At 33.7% G+C, this 15,977-nt stretch overlaps 3 protein-coding genes, 1 non-coding gene and 1 pseudogene across 5 annotated transcripts; 3 read left to right on the forward strand and 2 right to left on the reverse strand.

The window, feature by feature from the left end:
• Nucleotides 1–415: 415 nt before the first annotated feature.
• LOC145057483 (Adenine nucleotide alpha hydrolases-like superfamily protein) lies at nt 416–2,234 on the forward strand. The gene is made up of 4 exons (XM_079005336.1): nt 416–761; nt 1,025–1,128; nt 1,629–1,747; nt 1,923–2,234. The coding sequence occupies exons 1-4, from the start codon at nt 575–577 to the stop codon at nt 1,999–2,001; spliced, it is 489 nt and encodes a 162-aa protein (XP_078861462.1). The 5' UTR covers nt 416–574; the 3' UTR covers nt 2,002–2,234.
• Nucleotides 2,235–2,360: 126 nt separating this feature from the next.
• On the reverse strand, nt 2,361–4,140 carry LOC145057482 (uncharacterized). Its single transcript, XM_079005335.1, has one exon. It carries the CDS (start codon nt 3,702–3,704, stop codon nt 2,439–2,441), a length of 1,266 nt encoding a protein of 421 aa, XP_078861461.1. The 5' UTR covers nt 3,705–4,140; the 3' UTR covers nt 2,361–2,438.
• Nucleotides 4,141–4,449: 309 nt separating this feature from the next.
• On the forward strand, nt 4,450–4,531 carry TRNAS-GCU (transfer RNA serine (anticodon GCU)). Its single transcript has one exon. It is a non-coding gene; the product is annotated as a tRNA-Ser (tRNA).
• Nucleotides 4,532–6,276: 1,745 nt separating this feature from the next.
• Nucleotides 6,277–7,349, reverse strand: LOC145059178 (ethylene-responsive transcription factor ERF014 pseudogene; annotated as a pseudogene).
• Nucleotides 7,350–9,899: 2,550 nt separating this feature from the next.
• Nucleotides 9,900–15,648, forward strand: LOC145057484 (rho GTPase-activating protein REN1-like). 2 transcript variants are annotated; one of them, XM_079005337.1, is made up of 22 exons: nt 9,900–10,017; nt 10,248–10,552; nt 10,696–10,779; nt 11,313–11,349; nt 11,654–11,730; nt 11,812–11,882; nt 12,014–12,092; nt 12,164–12,308; nt 12,426–12,545; nt 12,636–12,713; nt 12,834–12,889; nt 13,008–13,077; nt 13,192–13,276; nt 13,409–13,652; nt 13,726–13,976; nt 14,049–14,109; nt 14,182–14,265; nt 14,354–14,467; nt 14,551–14,657; nt 14,742–14,793; nt 14,869–15,018; nt 15,129–15,648. In XM_079005337.1, exons 2-22 carry the CDS (start codon nt 10,307–10,309, stop codon nt 15,279–15,281), a joined length of 2,364 nt encoding a protein of 787 aa, XP_078861463.1. In that variant the 5' UTR covers nt 9,900–10,017; nt 10,248–10,306; the 3' UTR covers nt 15,282–15,648. The 2 variants fall into 2 exon arrangements, with proteins under 2 accessions (XP_078861463.1, XP_078861464.1); XM_079005338.1 differs by having other exon boundaries at nt 14,869–15,013; nt 15,129–15,266.
• The last annotated feature ends 329 nt before the right edge of the window (nt 15,649–15,977 follow it).

Below are 15,977 nucleotides of genomic sequence, written 5' to 3' on the forward strand. Positions count from 1 at the left end.
GGGCGGTGTGGGGCGGAGCTGGTGGCTATAGCGGCACTCCGATGGGGGTGGTTGGCCGACGACGAAGTAGGAAGCTTGGTGAGGAGGCGGTGATGTCTGATGAAGAGTGTCGAAGAAAAGAAAAAAGGAAAGATGCGAGGTTTTAGAAACAATTGTCTTTCCGACCTATTCAACTAGAAATATATTATTTTGAGGCTTATGGGAAATACATGTCTGGAAAGACATTTTTTATGCAAATTACCCTTAAATAGTTTTCTATCCCATTAAGCTATATATAGACATGTTTTAACGTGAAAAAAAATTGTCTATTAACCAAACAAAGTAGACACGAATTTTTCCTTGGTGCACAATGATTGATTGGGTGACGTTTGGTTTTTTAGATGAAACCATGAAATGAGTTTGACTGGCTGACTAATAAGTTACTGAGAGAAAAGTTGTAAAACAGAATCATCCCGACAGTTTATTCATGATCCCACTCACTCACGTCATCCGCCATTAATCACCGACCTTGCTCGAATATCTGTAGCTCTACTCTTGAGGGTAGCACGTGGAAGTGATAGAGTGAGTGAAAACCATGCCTGAGAACCTAGGATGTGTGCTGGTGGCCGTCGATGGCAGCGAAGAGAGCATGAACGCTTTAAATTGGGCAATCGATAACGTCAAGCTTCGTCCCGAGGGATCTATAGTAATTATTCATGTTCAATCACCGCCATCAATCGCCGTCGGTCTCAATCCCGGTGCTATCCCCTTCGGTGGCCCTAGTTAAGTGTCTAAACTGCTAGATCGAGATTTTACTCTGCACGGCTGAGTTTTGTTACGCAGATGCCGTCTTAATTCCTTTTTTTTTATTATCTGCTTGCTTGATTTTACTGTAGACGATGAAGCTTTACTGCCGGTGCTATCCTTACTTTCATTTTTGTTAATTTTTTTGCTTGCTTGATTTTACTCTACACGATTGATCTTTTTGTAAGATCGAGATCTTTTATAATCGATGTTAGAAATTAACAGTGATTTTAAAATTCAGGTAGTGTGGAGGTGCCGGCGTTTACTGAAGCTATTGAGGCGCACCAGCGGCGGATTACCGATGCTATCATAAATCATGCTATGAAGATTTGCACCGATAAGAATGTTAGATTTCTCAGTCTTAGTCGTATTTTTTTTTGGGTGTGTGTGCGTATGCTTGGGAATTATCTACAAACATTAAGATTCTTTACAAGTGATTCACTTTGGCATGTTTCTGAACAAGGAGTAATAACTTTCTTCTAAGTTCTTCATTATTGATATCTGAAACTGCTGTTCTTTCAAGATCTTCATTAACTGCATATCTAATCTATTAGTTTAGGCGCTAGATGTTATTATAGGTTAATGTTATGCTAATTTGCAGGATGCTAAGTAGCCAATTTGCTCACATATGATATGATTGATATCTTAACTGTGTAGTAAGTAAGCTTCTGTCAGGTAGCTAATTTTTCTTACATCAGTGATGAGAAAAGTTCCCAAATTAGGGAGAGAGTGAGAGATGATTTGTTTTTGTGGTGCACATAAACTACTTGTTCTTTATGGAGTATGGGGTATAAATTATAATTCTAATATACTTATACATATCTATATTTGATATTATCTACCAGATGGAAGTGAAGACACATATAGTGATTGGGGATCCTAAGGAAAAAATATGTGAAGCCGTTGAGGAGTTGCATGTTGATTTGCTTGTAATGGGATGCCGCTCTTTTGGTCCTATCAAGAGGTAACGTTATTTATATTCATACCTTCAGCCATGTTCATATAAGCTTTTGAGTTAGTTTTTTCCCCATTACAACAAAGTATTAGTGACATTGACAAGGTTCCTTGATCTTGAGGGGCACTTTGGGCATTTCATTAAATGTAGCTCATCATATTCATTCCTGTATATGTATATGCAGGATGTTTTTGGGAAGTGTAAGCAACTACTGCTCCAACCATGTGTCATGCCCTGTAATGATAGTTAAAGGCACTACTTGAAATGTCTGCTTTTGTTCAGCTTCATTGAAGGATCCTGGTCAACACAAGTCAATGCTCTTCTAATAATCTTCCATTTTTGGCAAAAGCTATAGTATCGGGTGCCAAAATTTGGTGAGTACACTGTTCTTTGTTATATGTTTTATCTATTGTACATTATTGTTTAAGCTATGATTCTCGAGTTGTACAAATCTGTATTTTATATTTTTATATAAACAAACAAACATTTTATGTAATCCGGTGTTAAAAATAATTAACAGAATATCATCAAACCAAACCACAAACTAGTTTTCTCTTCTAACTACTATATTAATTACACATCCATAACCAAACAAAAAACTCCCAAGTTATCATCACATTGAACACTGCTTGAAGATTTATATAACAAAAACCATAATTTCAAATCAAAACAAATCTCACCATCTTCCTTCACTTTTAAATCATCCCCACCATTGATGAACTGCAACACCTACATCTTTCAACAAACCATACAAAGCCAAACACTTCCAATATGGTCTCTTACACTTCTTACATTTCACACAATTATACTTACATTCCAAAAACAACTCATCTACCAACTCTATTGCTTTATTATTCACCAATTGTTCAACAACATCCGCCTCTGCTTTCATCACTACATACTCATCGTTCCTCACATTTTCCCTCAACCAATCTGTTATCTCAATCTCCACCAACTCGCCCATGGCCTCATCATCGGTATTAGTATCAGTATCAGTAATTTCAGGTACTGTTGTTTCGATTTGATAGATCTCAAAGTTCATGTTCCTTGTAGGGTAGTTTTTCGTGAACCATCCTCCATCTCCATTAATATCTATGAACACTCTTCGTGGGTAGTCTTCAAGAGAATCATGCATCAAGTCCGGGAGATAACGTGTCTTCTTTGAGTACATGTTGGATTTCCCTGACACCGTTCGTGGAGGTTCTAGAAGGACGTTTTCAAGATTCTTTAGAGCTTCTGCTTTCTTTTGAGCGAACATGAGTCGTCTGTGTGGAATTGTATTGCTAGCACCATTCTTATCGTGAATCAGTCTAATTTTCTTCATGGCTATGATCGCGACAGGAAATTGTCTATGGTAAATAATTTCGTAGTTTGAGGGCTTCTGAAATGATTCAGAAGCCTTTGCCTTGTGGTTGTCCATTTTAAAGACAACCATAATGCCATCAACTTTAAGAAACTTATCTATCAATTCTTCTTCGCCTTCATGCATGAACACAAAGTCGTATTTATTTTCAATGCTTGATTGTTTTATCTCTAGATCCGAGTATGACATCATATCCGTCTTGTTACCATGAACAATATGCGAAGAATCGCAATCTACCAACTTTTCATTAGTATCATTATTGTTAACAATTAAACCTCTATCTTGCATTCGTACCAACCCTTCACTTGTCAAATTTTGAATGGTCAATTCGAATATCTCAAGCTCACGTGAATTATCATTTCCAAATTCAATATCATCTCCTTGATTATGAAGAATGAAGTTTTTCCTAACCCTAGATCCAAGCCATGGAATGGAAACTACAAATAACACAAATAGAAAAGCCTTAACTCGACGTTTCTGGAGATTAATATGTAAAAAGTCATGATATGTTATTTGTAAACCATGATGAAACCGATTCATTGCCATACAAGCTGTGAAAAGTTTTTCTTTATGATACTGTAAATTCTGGATCCAACACTGCATGGGGTATAAAGTTACTATGAAACATTGACCACAATTGTATTATCCTTTGCACCTCCATCTTCTATGTCGTTTCCCCCCGATCGACGTTGAAACCATCGATCTTATAAGCATGGAGGATAGAGGAAAGAGAGAGCAAAGAATCTTACAAAATCTTGTTTGTGATTTTCAGGCGAAATAAAGTTTCATTTTTTTTTCGTGTTTGTGATGTTTGTGCACAAAATGAAATAGAAATCGGAAAGTTTGGTAAGATGAAACAATGGTATGGAGGAAAAATCTCACCATTTTTTCAAAGGGAAGACGCAAGTTTTGTTACTGTTTGAAAACGGTTGACTTTTGACCACTATTAAGGACGTCCCACTATTAACGAAGACTAATTTTTTTTATAGAAATATAGTCATTTAAAATTATTTACCGAAACATGGTGTACTTTGGATATAATCATTGTAATAAATAGTACAAGTTGTAGGAGATACGTGTGGGTCTTATTTTGCTGTTCAAAATGTAATAATGACATCAACAATTACTTGAGAAACCTGATTATTTGATAAAGCAATACATAAAATGGCAAACAAAACAATTTTGTGGGGAGAAATATATTCGGTTTAAAAGGAGGTAACAAGTAATTTCATCGTACTATTTAATAATTGCTGCAATTTGTAAAAAGTCGAACCATTATCGGCGTCAGCTAAAAATTAGCGCAAATACAAATGTATTTTAAACTCTCAAACCTTCTATAGACATCAAAGTCGCTTTGGCCGAGTGGTTAAGGCGTGTGCCTGCTAAGTACATGGGGTTTCCCCGCGAGAGTTCGAATCTCTCAGGCGACGAAATGTTTTTCTTCATAATCCTTTTATTAATCGACAACTTGAACCCATGTACTTATCTTTTCTTTCTTAGTAAGCCCATCAGGTTTCTTTTTTAACTTTCTCCAATGATCAATCTGGTACCCTTCAACCACTCTATCAATCTTGTCGTTACGAAACAGTTGTTATAGTGTTAACAAAACATCACAGTATGTGCTTGTGTTCTTTATTTTAACCATGAATTTTTCGCTCTATGTTAAAATAATCACTCTTTTTCTTTTTTTTTTCTTTTTTAATTAGAAAAGTAAAATGTTTACACAATTCTTATTTTATGTGTTTGTGACTTTGTGTGTGTTTTTGTACGAGTAGAATTGTTGTTTTTATATCCAAACTAGGAACATACTCATTTTCTGTTGAAGCACTCTTTGTGTATGTATTAATTTCTAATAGCATAGAATCTACTAAGGTTGTTAAGATTGGTATCTTATATTAGATCGTTTTCCGCTTTGCAACATTGTGAGATCGTTTTCCGCTTTGAAAGATTGTGATCATAAAATCGAATCGAATAAGATCCTACCAAAAATATTCTAAAAAATAAAAAATACATATCCATCCATTAGTTAATCATTCAGTTAACAATAAATACTTTAAAACATAAATAATACATTATTTAACCATAAACAATTCAAAATGGTATTCTACGTATTAAGTCCAAAAAATATTTGATTTTTAATATATATATTAACGATCCTACGTTCCGATCCTACAATCTTCCTGCGATCCTATCGAAAAACGATGCAAATAAAATTAGGATCAATTTATCTAGATGAGATCTTACGATCAGGGTTGTGATTTTAACAACCTTAGAATCTACATATCCAATTTTCTATTTCTAATTATGAAATCAAAGGTGTTGCCTTTGTTACTACTTTTATTTTACACGATCCATGAACTTCCATAAAGTTGGTGTGATTCAATTTGAGCAACCGAACGGATCTTGAACTTATACATCTTGAACTAATACATATTGGTAATGAAAATTGAGTGTAACATTACCCTCTTATTGTTTTTGGAAATCTAGAATGCATCCGACTAAACTTCCTCTGCTAATGTGGAGCTTAAGGGTAGCTCGGACACACAATGCCAGCAGTAGCTCAGGCCCCAAGCTAGAGAAAGTAGAGTGGTCGAGTCCTATCATTTTTCTCATGATTTCTCTCTTTTATTCTTTCTCTCTATGTCGCTTGGGGATGTTTGATCACATCATGCCTCCAAATTGGATGATGGTGTGGGGTGATGAGGTGGAGATCACGGTGGTATGCGGTGTGTGCAAACCATGCCCTATAGCCTTATATATATATGCCAAAAGGGTATTTCTATTCCATGGTAAATGTAGCATACTTACAACCCATCCATCCGGCTAGTTTACAATTGACTTTTCAAGTTTTTGGATCAATCCTATTTGTTCCTTATTTAGTACTATAATTGTTTTCTTTTGTGAAATTCAAAAAAAAAAAAAAAAAAGAGCACTACAATAAGCGAAGATAAACAATATCAAACAAATCGCACAAACATAAATATATATTTTTCTGATGATTAATGTATGGTATAAGGGTTCTCTCTCTCTCTCTCTCTCTCTCTCTCTCTCTCTCTCTCTCTCTCTCTATATATATATATATATATATATATATATATATATATATATATATATATATATATATATATATATATATATATATATATGAACTCTAGATCTTTCTACTAGAAAGAAATGAAGAAAATTAAATTTGAATGTCGGGGAGGAGCTCACATGGGAAACTCTCCAAGAGACCAACACCCTTTAATTACATAGACAAAAATAAGTAAATTTAATAATATAAAAAAAATAAAAAATGTATTTCTCCAAAAATAGAATAAACTGTTTGTTAAATGTTAGTCAAGAAAACTCCAGAAAATAATTTAGAAAAAGAAAGAGCACATGGATTCAGTAGAAGCTCCAGAGACGAATTTCACCAGCTTCTTCATCGGATGGATCAAACGAAGACTCGCTGTGCATCACATCATTGTACCTTGGTGAATCAAAGACGTTGCACCATGGTGCAACCATCGACATCAAGGTGCCATCAAGTGGATCGTTTTCAAAAGACAATCTTTGGCTTTTCTCATTAGATGAAGTTGTTGATTGAGATGGTGAAACCGGTGATAATGGTGATGAATAAGATGGAGATGGTGGTGGAGATGGAGATGGACCGGTATTGGCGGCAGCCGCCGCTAGTGCCGCCACCTTTTTAATGGATTTTGGAGACATGATGGTGGTGGTGGTGGTGAAAGAGTCATGATCATAATATTGGTCGGGAGAAAAGTTTAGATTTGCAGTTGGGCCCTTAACGCATAAAAGGGCTGCATCATAGGCTCTTGCTGCTGCTTCAGGAGTTGAGTAAGATCCTAACCATATTCTTGATTTCTGATTTGGTGCTCTTATTTCAGAAACCCATGAACCCCAACTCCTCATTCGCACTCCTTTGTATCTCTCTCTGGTAATCAATGGTGATGGTGACAGTGTCGGTGACAGTACTGGTAAGGATGACATTGTCTTCTGTGTCTTCGGTTGAATCTTCTGTTCTTTTTTCGCCATCTTTCAAGTAATCCCGAAGAATGAATGAACACAATATATGATTCGATACAAGTCGAGTATTCTGAAAGTAAGCAAATATCTACAAAAACCAAATGGGAAAAATTTAGAATGTATGGTTTTAGTTTTGTGTGATAGTTCTTGTTGATGTTATGAATGGAGCAAGATTGTAATATTTATAATAGATGATTGCGAGTGAGATGGGAGAAAAGTGTTTTTAATTCTTCCTTGTGTTTTTTATTAGTCTAATGTTCAAATATATTTGGTTAACTTAAAACAGAAATAAAATTTATTAAATATATAAATCGGTGTGAAAACTATTTTTTCTCCGTTTGATTTAAAATAGGAAGGCATTATTTACATAAACACCCCTTAACTATGATGTTACGTTCATTTATCCCATAGGATAGTTATTCTTTTATGTAAATCGACCGTGCTACAATCAATATGTGCCAAAACATCTTCGTTAAATCGGTTGTACCATAGCATTAGTGTTACATGGTAGAGCAAACAACTCTATAAAAATTGGTAAATCAATGGGCTCTCAAATATTTTGGTATGTGTATATTACGTGTAAGACAAACAAGAATTTATTTATGCTTTTAAATATGATTTAGATGGATTATTTATGCATATTTATCTATGGATATAGAAGTTAATTGCAAAAGGAACTAAAGATGGTTTAAATACGAACAACATGTGATAAAGAGTAACACGCCTCTCACAACCAATCTCACGTTCAACATGGATGAAGTATTCAAAATGTTTAACGAAAGTGACGTTGAAGCTTGAAGATTAGATATGAATTTTCACATCTTTATTTTCATAGCTGTTATAGCAAACATGAAAAGACAATACGTATAACATGTCAAATACAACAAAGATGTCATTACATTTTCATGTCTTTTTTATTTAATTTTTTCGTGGTTTCTATCGGATTGAGTTATCTTTTTAATTAACCACCATGATTTCATATATTTTGTTTTACATGCATCTAATTGTCATTTTTTCTAAGTTGAAGGGGCTTGAATTAAAATAGTACAGTTATGGAAAAAATTTCAAAGACAACCATACATTTGAGGGAATGTCACATGCAACCATTAGATTAATATCCCAATTATTTGACATGTTCTAGGCTTTTTGACTTAGAGACCAAGGCAAACCATTCACATGACCAACACAAAAAAGTATAAGTAAAAGTAAAGTTATTTCTTTATTCAAAGTAATAATGAATGAATCATCCTACTTTTGGATATGTTTTAAAAAATCATTAGATTTGTGACAGTAAAATTGAAGAAGACATGATAGTTACAGTGTTTCTAAAATATAGAAGAAAAAAAAAACGTTATAGTTATAAGAACATGCCAAAATAAGTATAATAAATTAAAAAAATTTAATGAAATTACAAGATTTTCTTTTATAAAAACTTTTCAATATAAAAACACATTTTGCCCATATTGTCATTACAAGTAAAGTGATTGTGATGTTTCATTTTTTTGGGTCAACAAGATCTAGTTATTTTGTATTTATCGAAGGATATCAATCAAAATTATGGACTATATTTAAGTTAAATGTTTTTTATTTGTATGAAAAATGTATAGTAGTTTATAATGATATATTGATATCAGCATAAAAATATATATGAAAAAAGTAAAACACAAAGGGTAGAATAGTAATTACACACTTAAGACATAGATTGTACTATATCAATTAGCGGTGAAATAAGTGTTTATTTATACGTTTGTTTTACTATAAGGTTTTGGAATTATGGAAAACCATCATATATTGTATCAAAATATTCCAGGTATTTAATTAATAAAAGATGTCCATGTTAGGGGTGATGAACCTGAAAAAAACATTTGGACATAGGATTCTCAGTTGTAAGAAGCTTTTTGGATTTTTATAAAGAGATGCAATATTAAAATTCTAAAAAATGATCTGAATTGGAATTTATTTAATACGCAATATATTATTACATGTCTAAGATCAAGGTTTTATATCGATACTTAAAACAAGTACTACATCTATACCTATTTTGTGTAGCTTTTAACACAAAACGAATTACGGAAACCACTATTAAAAAAGACCGACCAATAGCAACAAAATTTAACAACTATATGCAAGTGGTTACTAAATTATCGTGAATAGTTTTTATTTTAATTTAGCAACGACTAGTCCTTTGATAAACACGTTCTTATTTAATAGAACTTTAGAAGCAAAAATCTTGGCAATTGTAGCAACGATTTTTGTCAATGAATCGTTGATAAAGTAAGATTTTTTTAGTCTTGTCTTTTTATTATAAATTGGCTAAATGTGGTAATTTTCATAAAACCGATAATTAACCTACTAATTTTCAAAATCATGTTTGTACATACCCGGTTGAATCTATAAAACCACATGGTTTTCTATGTATGCTTGTCACTGTAATCATGTCACAGGAACATGTTGGAAGTATGATTTTAATATACAAAATTGAAAGATAAGTTTAAAAAAAATTAATTAAAATTAAAATAGTATGTTATGAAGTAAAGTAAATTTTTTTATATAATTAGTTGATTTTTACAATATTAACTATTTGCAATTCTAACTTAAAACAAAATAAGAACAAATTACATTTTTAAATGCAATAAAACCACACAAATACACAAATAACGAATACTTTTGCGACCATTATGGAAAAAGAACAATGAACCCAAAAAATAGGCAACACACGAATAGAAGGTAACGTTTTTGCTTGATCTTCGGGTTTCCGTTAGAAAAAAACATAAACCAAAAAATAAAATACCCAAAAAATTCCACATCTTTTTTCCCTCCTCCCCGATTTTCTTCAGTTGTCTCGCCCTGTTTCTTATGTATCAGAATTTCGATTTCGTCAACAAATGTAAGTGATTTACTTTGTTTTTGGTGTTGTTCGCATCAATGTGGTCGTGAATTATTGTTATGAAAAGCTAAATGCATGTGTTTGTTTTATTTTGGTTAATTATTGGCTATGATTGTTGTAGTATTTTTCAAAGTTTAGGATGAACGTGTATTGAGTTATTGTTCTGATTTCATGTTAGCATTTATATGTTCTTGTGATGAATGTGGATTGGATTATTGTTTTGATTGCAGGTTACTGATTTTGTTTAAACGACGCAAAGTTAATTCCATCGTATGTAATTCCGGATTGAATGATGCCTAATTCCAAAAACAACAGTTCTGACCCCAAAAACAGCGCGGATTCGAAAAGCAACGACTCTGCTTCGAAGAACCACGCCGCTGATTCGAAAAACAACCATGCTGATCAGAAAAATCACACTTCTGCTTCCAAAAACCACGCTGATCTGACGAAAAGCAGTTCTACTTGCAGGAAAGATAATATCGAGTGGAAAAACAGGATCGATTCCATAAATAACGCTGATGCCCCTCCTCTTCAGGTGAATTCCAAGTGTTCTTCATCATCATACATCCAATTATCGATTGTGATTCAGTTACCCGGCCGCTGTTTTGTTAAAAAGTGGCAGTGGGCATTGTATTTTACATTGATGTTTGTGGGGATATGGTGAACTTTTTGTTGTAGGGAGATGGTGGTGGTGGTAACTTCCCCCCTCCGTCAGGGGCAACTCAATCATTGGAGAACCAAAGTCCTCGTAGTGGCAACAAGGTTTTCCCCCCCTTTTCTTCTAAAGCTCTTGTAATTTGATTATTTACTTCCATCGTTCTTTTACTCAAATCTGATTCTATTCTTTAAACAAACATTGCCCAATTATTTTTCAAATTGTAAACGTGTATGTTACTTACTAGATGTTTCTAAGGAGTTTATGATAACTATGAAGTTAAATGTGCGTCTGGTTGATCTTAAAAATGAAGCAGGCAAGCAGCTTCCCACTCTTTCTTCTCTGGAAATTAGGAAATGTTGTGTACTCTATTATGCATTGATGCTCACAATTTAGTATGCCACAGGCTAATGTTTGTTATTTATGCATTTTGCTTTGCTCTACCTGTCTCCCTTCTGAAGATAGTGCGTGAATAGTTGACTTTATCATGATTTCTTGAATTGAAAATGAACTTGTTGAGATTAATTTAACTGAAGAAAATACAATGCCGACTACCCAAATGAGGGCTTGTTGTTACAAAACCAGGGTATGTTATTTTGGTTTGAGTTTGAGTTTTGTTGTGACTATCTATGATTTGCAGGTTTACAAGAGCGGACCACTGTTTCTATCATCAAAAGGTGAATTCTCTTCGTCATTCGGTCTTTAAAAATGTTACACTGGTGTCTTTCTTTCTCCTATGGAGAATCATTGCATACTTATAAACTTGGGAAGCACTCAAGAGTGCTTATCACAAAGAATTGTTAAATCATTCAGCGTTGAATATTTTAAGAGACTATATGTTTTTTCCACATCCTTCAATCTGGCACTTCTTTATCACAAAGAACTCTTTAATCATAGAGCATTTAGCATCTATATGACTATATAGCAAGGTATGGATCATTTTTCTGCAATCTCTTAAGTCTCTAATATAGATTTATGTAGGGATTGGCTGGACCTCATGGAAGAAAAGGTGGTTTATTCTGACAGAAACCTCATTGGTGTTCTTCCGAAGCGATCCAGTAAGTGGCTTTGTATTATTTATCGTTGCATTTCCAAAATGTTGATGGGTTCATTGATTCATAGTTTTCTTTTTGATACAGAATGCTAGTTCTGAAAAGGGAGGTGAGTCAAATCTGACCCTTGGTGGCATAGACCTCAACAGTTCAGGCAGGTTGGCTTTTGCTTTCTATGTCCTATCCTATCCTACATTATCTGTCTTTGATACTTATCATACTCATATTTGGTATTTGATATTTGATATTTCGCTCCTTAATAGTGATCCTTTTTTTTTGTATATTTCAGTGTGGTTGTGAAAGCAGATAAGAAACTCTTAACAGTGCTATTCCCAGATGGCCGTGATGGGAGATCATTTACTCTTAAGGTACTTTTCTCTATTTACCATCTTACCCCTTGTTTCACACTACTCCTGCTTACTGGTTTCTGCTATTATAGGCTGAAACTTTAGAGGATTTACATGAGTGGAAGACTGCATTGGAGGAAGCTTTAGCAAATGCACCTACTGCTGGAACAGGGATTGGACAAAATGGGATAACAAAAAATGACAAGGGTGAGAATGCTGATGGCTCTCATGAACAATGTAAGTCTAAAATTCAAGATACCTTCTTTCCTTTCTTGTGTGTGTATGCTTTTTTTTCTTTTTCTTTTTTTCAATAACACAGGTCAACTTCTTTTTCTTGTTTTTGTTTTCCAACAGCAAAAGATCGTTCGCCTGCAAAATCTGTTGTCCTTGGTAGGCCAGTTTTGCTTGCATTGGAAGATATAGATGGGACTCCATCTTTCTTGGAGAAAGCCCTTAGATATGTAGAAGAGCATGGTAAGATTCTCAAAAAGTCTTTATTTTTAACAAGCTTATAATATTTATGCACTTTAATTTTTATTTTTAATGACTGATCAAATGTTCCAGGAATTGAAGTAGAAGGAATCTTGCGACAGGCTGCAGATGTAGAACTTGTTGAACGCCGCATTCAAGAATATGAACAGGGTGACCAATTAGTTCTACCACTTTTTTTGGTTTATGATCATATTATACTTTTGCTAATTTTAGTTTTTATAAAAGGGAGAATATATATATATATATATATATATATATGATTTTGTACAGGAAAAACAGAGTTCACTGCAGAGGAGGATGGACATGTTATAGGAGACTGTATCAAGGTATACACTCCACCATTAAAAGTGTCATGTTGACTATATTTGTTAATTCATTTTCTTTATTTAGTTTCTCTTCTTTTCTTGACTTTGATTCTTGTTCCTTTACAATATACTGTTTCAGTATGTTCTTCGGGAGTTACCATCATCTCCAGTTCCAGCATCTTGCTGCAAAGCTTTGCTACAAGCATATAGTAAGTTTGATTTATAGCATTTTTACAACACTGAATACACTTATGATATCACTATCTGAAAGATAACTTATTAATATGTAAAATTCTATAATAATGAGACAAACTTTTGTTTAGGAACTGATCGTTCCACAAGAGTCTCTAGCATGCGTGCAGCTATATGCGACACTTTTCCAGAACCAAATCGCCGTCTGTTGCAAAGGTAACTATGGGGCTGTAAGGGTAAACTGGTCATTTAGTCTAGAAAAGAAACAAACCTTATGTATACTCTAGTCTTATGTACACCACTCTTCTTCTATGGAGGTTCTTTAATATGTTTTTTTTTTTTGTACAGAATCTTGATAACAATGGAAGCTGTTGCTGAAAACAAAGAAGTGAACCGAATGAGTGTGCCAGCTGTCGCTGCTTGTATGTCACCACTTCTTCTTAGACCCCTTTTAGCTGGTGAAGTGGAGCTTGAAAATGAGTTCAATATGGGTGGTGATGGATCTGCTCAACTTATGCAAGCAGCTGCAGCAGCTAATCATGCTCAAGCCATCATTATCACCCTTCTAGAAGAATATGACAATATATTCGGGGTACAAAATCCATCATTTTTATTTAAAAAAAAAAAAAGAAAGAAAGAAAATAGACCCTAATGTGTATTTGCAGGAAGGAGACATGCTATCTGATCTATACTCTGACTCAGATGAGAGTGGAAGTGAAAGTGAAGAACTTAGTGATGAAGATGATGATGGTGATGGTGATGGTGATTATTCATCTGAAGGTTCTCGTACAGATGAAGATTCTGAACATGCATCAAGTAGTTGTAGCGAGTCTGGAGAGGCTGACACCTGTCAACGTGACAGAAAGGGAAAGAAGAAAACAGCCATTGATAACATAGATGTGATAGTTGAAGAAAGGTAAAGCCAGGATCCCTTCATCTTTCAAAATTCAAACACTTCATTTATGAATCTTTAATTGTTTGTTGTTAGGGATGAAATCTTCAGGCTTGAGGCACTTAAAACTGATTTGATAAATAAAGTTGAAGCGGAGGTAATAAATTCATGTAGGTCTTTTTCCAAATCATTATTTGAACATTAAAACATAGATCCGCTTTGACTACAGACAAAACACAATTCAATTCTGAAAGAGGAATTGTTGAGCAAAAAGGATGCTTTAGGGGATCGTCATCAAGCTCTTGAACAGGAGGTATGTAGATGATAGATAGTCTGTGAAAAAGACACTAATGCCCTTCTGACATTGAATTGAAAAAAAAATGTGGTTTTGAAATTTGAAGGTGGCAACATTAAAGGAACAGTTGCAGAGGGAAAGAGAGTTGAGGAAAGTGCTTGAGGCAGGAGTCACAATGTCAAAGAAGATCTTACCCTTACCAGGCTCCATTGATGAAAAGGCATGTTATTAACTTTTTATTTTTTTTTCTTTGATCTTTTTTTTTAGAGAGTAAAGTATTAACTTGTAGATTTACTAATAAAGACCAAGGCAGATCTTGTGGATATAACCCAAGCAGAAGCAGAAGTCATCAGTTTACAACAAAAACTTGATGATCTTGAAATGCAGTTACATCGTGGACAAGGAAAAACGTAAACTTCCTTTTTTTCTCTCTCTTCACTTGACGCCTTTTTTCATTAACGATTTTTAGAATTGTTTTGTGTTTTTGGGTGCAGAAAAGATAAAGAAAAGGGTCGTGACATTTCCAGTAGTTCACGTAAGATTAAGGTATAAATTATAATACTAGAATTATGGTTGATACCATGAGAAATTACATTTTGTAAAATGTAACAAATTAAACAGGATAAACAGTCGAGCAAAGAACGCCATGAGAAACCTCCTTTCCACTCTTTTTCAAGTAAATTTAATCCAAACGAATCGACACGCAAACGGGAACCCAATATGACCAAGTCAAACTCAATCACTGTCAAAAGATCTGAATCAAGGGGTGAGGTACACATATACTTTTTTTTTGTTTTTTTAAATTAATAAAAAAAAAAAAAGAAGAAGAAATGAAAGAAAGTAGATTGACTTGTGTATTTATTATTGGTTATGGTTGGCAGGCAGCTAATAATACAAACTCAGCACTGTCAAAAATAACAAACAGGCTCAGCTTTTTGAAAGAAAAACGCAGCCAAATAACAAATGAGCTGGAGACTACTACAGATAAAGATAAAGAATCTGACGACGAGTCATCACTAGATAATAACCAATAATAATTAGGGAAGAATTTATTTTAGAACCAGATGAAAGATTAAAGAAAGAAAGCCCAACAACACAGATAAAAAAAAAAAAAAAAAAAAAAGTTTTACACCATATGCTTATGCTTGGGTTATACTTTGCTATTACTTGTTTACGCCATAGCTCGTGTAAGGAACCCATGATTCAACCTAAAGCTATGGCTGCTACCTTGAAGAAACTACCAACATCTAGAGATGGTTGGTCAAAGTTTATAATTTGTTTCGGTAGTTATGGTGTCAGGACTATTCTTGTAATTATTAGTTATTTTTTTCATTTTCTTTTTTGTAATTGCAATTGCAACACATAATTTTTACCATTTTTATTTTCCTTCTAGTTCTATTATTTTCATGTTTAAATTTTGAATCTTGCAAGGGTGAATCGGTCATTTTACCTTCAAAGATATTTTATATTTTCGAATCAAAAAGTGTTTTGTTTTTTTCTTTCATATTGTATCTTTATTTTTTTTTTTTATGACATGGTTCTAGTAAAACAAAATTGTAAGTTGATGGATAAAGTAAAATATTGGAACTGATCATACTTATTAAACATACATTTATCATGCTTTGAGGTATTTAAATCAGCCAAATTGTAAAAAAAGGACAATTTTTTATGTTTTTCCTCGAACTACCTCTCTCATTTGTTAACACACACAAACAGACTTATACATAACC

This window comes from Lactuca serriola, chromosome 6 (assembly GCF_051521515.1).
Source record: "Lactuca serriola cultivar US96UC23 chromosome 6, Lser_US96UC23_V15, whole genome shotgun sequence".
Classification (NCBI taxonomy): domain Eukaryota; kingdom Viridiplantae; phylum Streptophyta; class Magnoliopsida; order Asterales; family Asteraceae; genus Lactuca; species Lactuca serriola.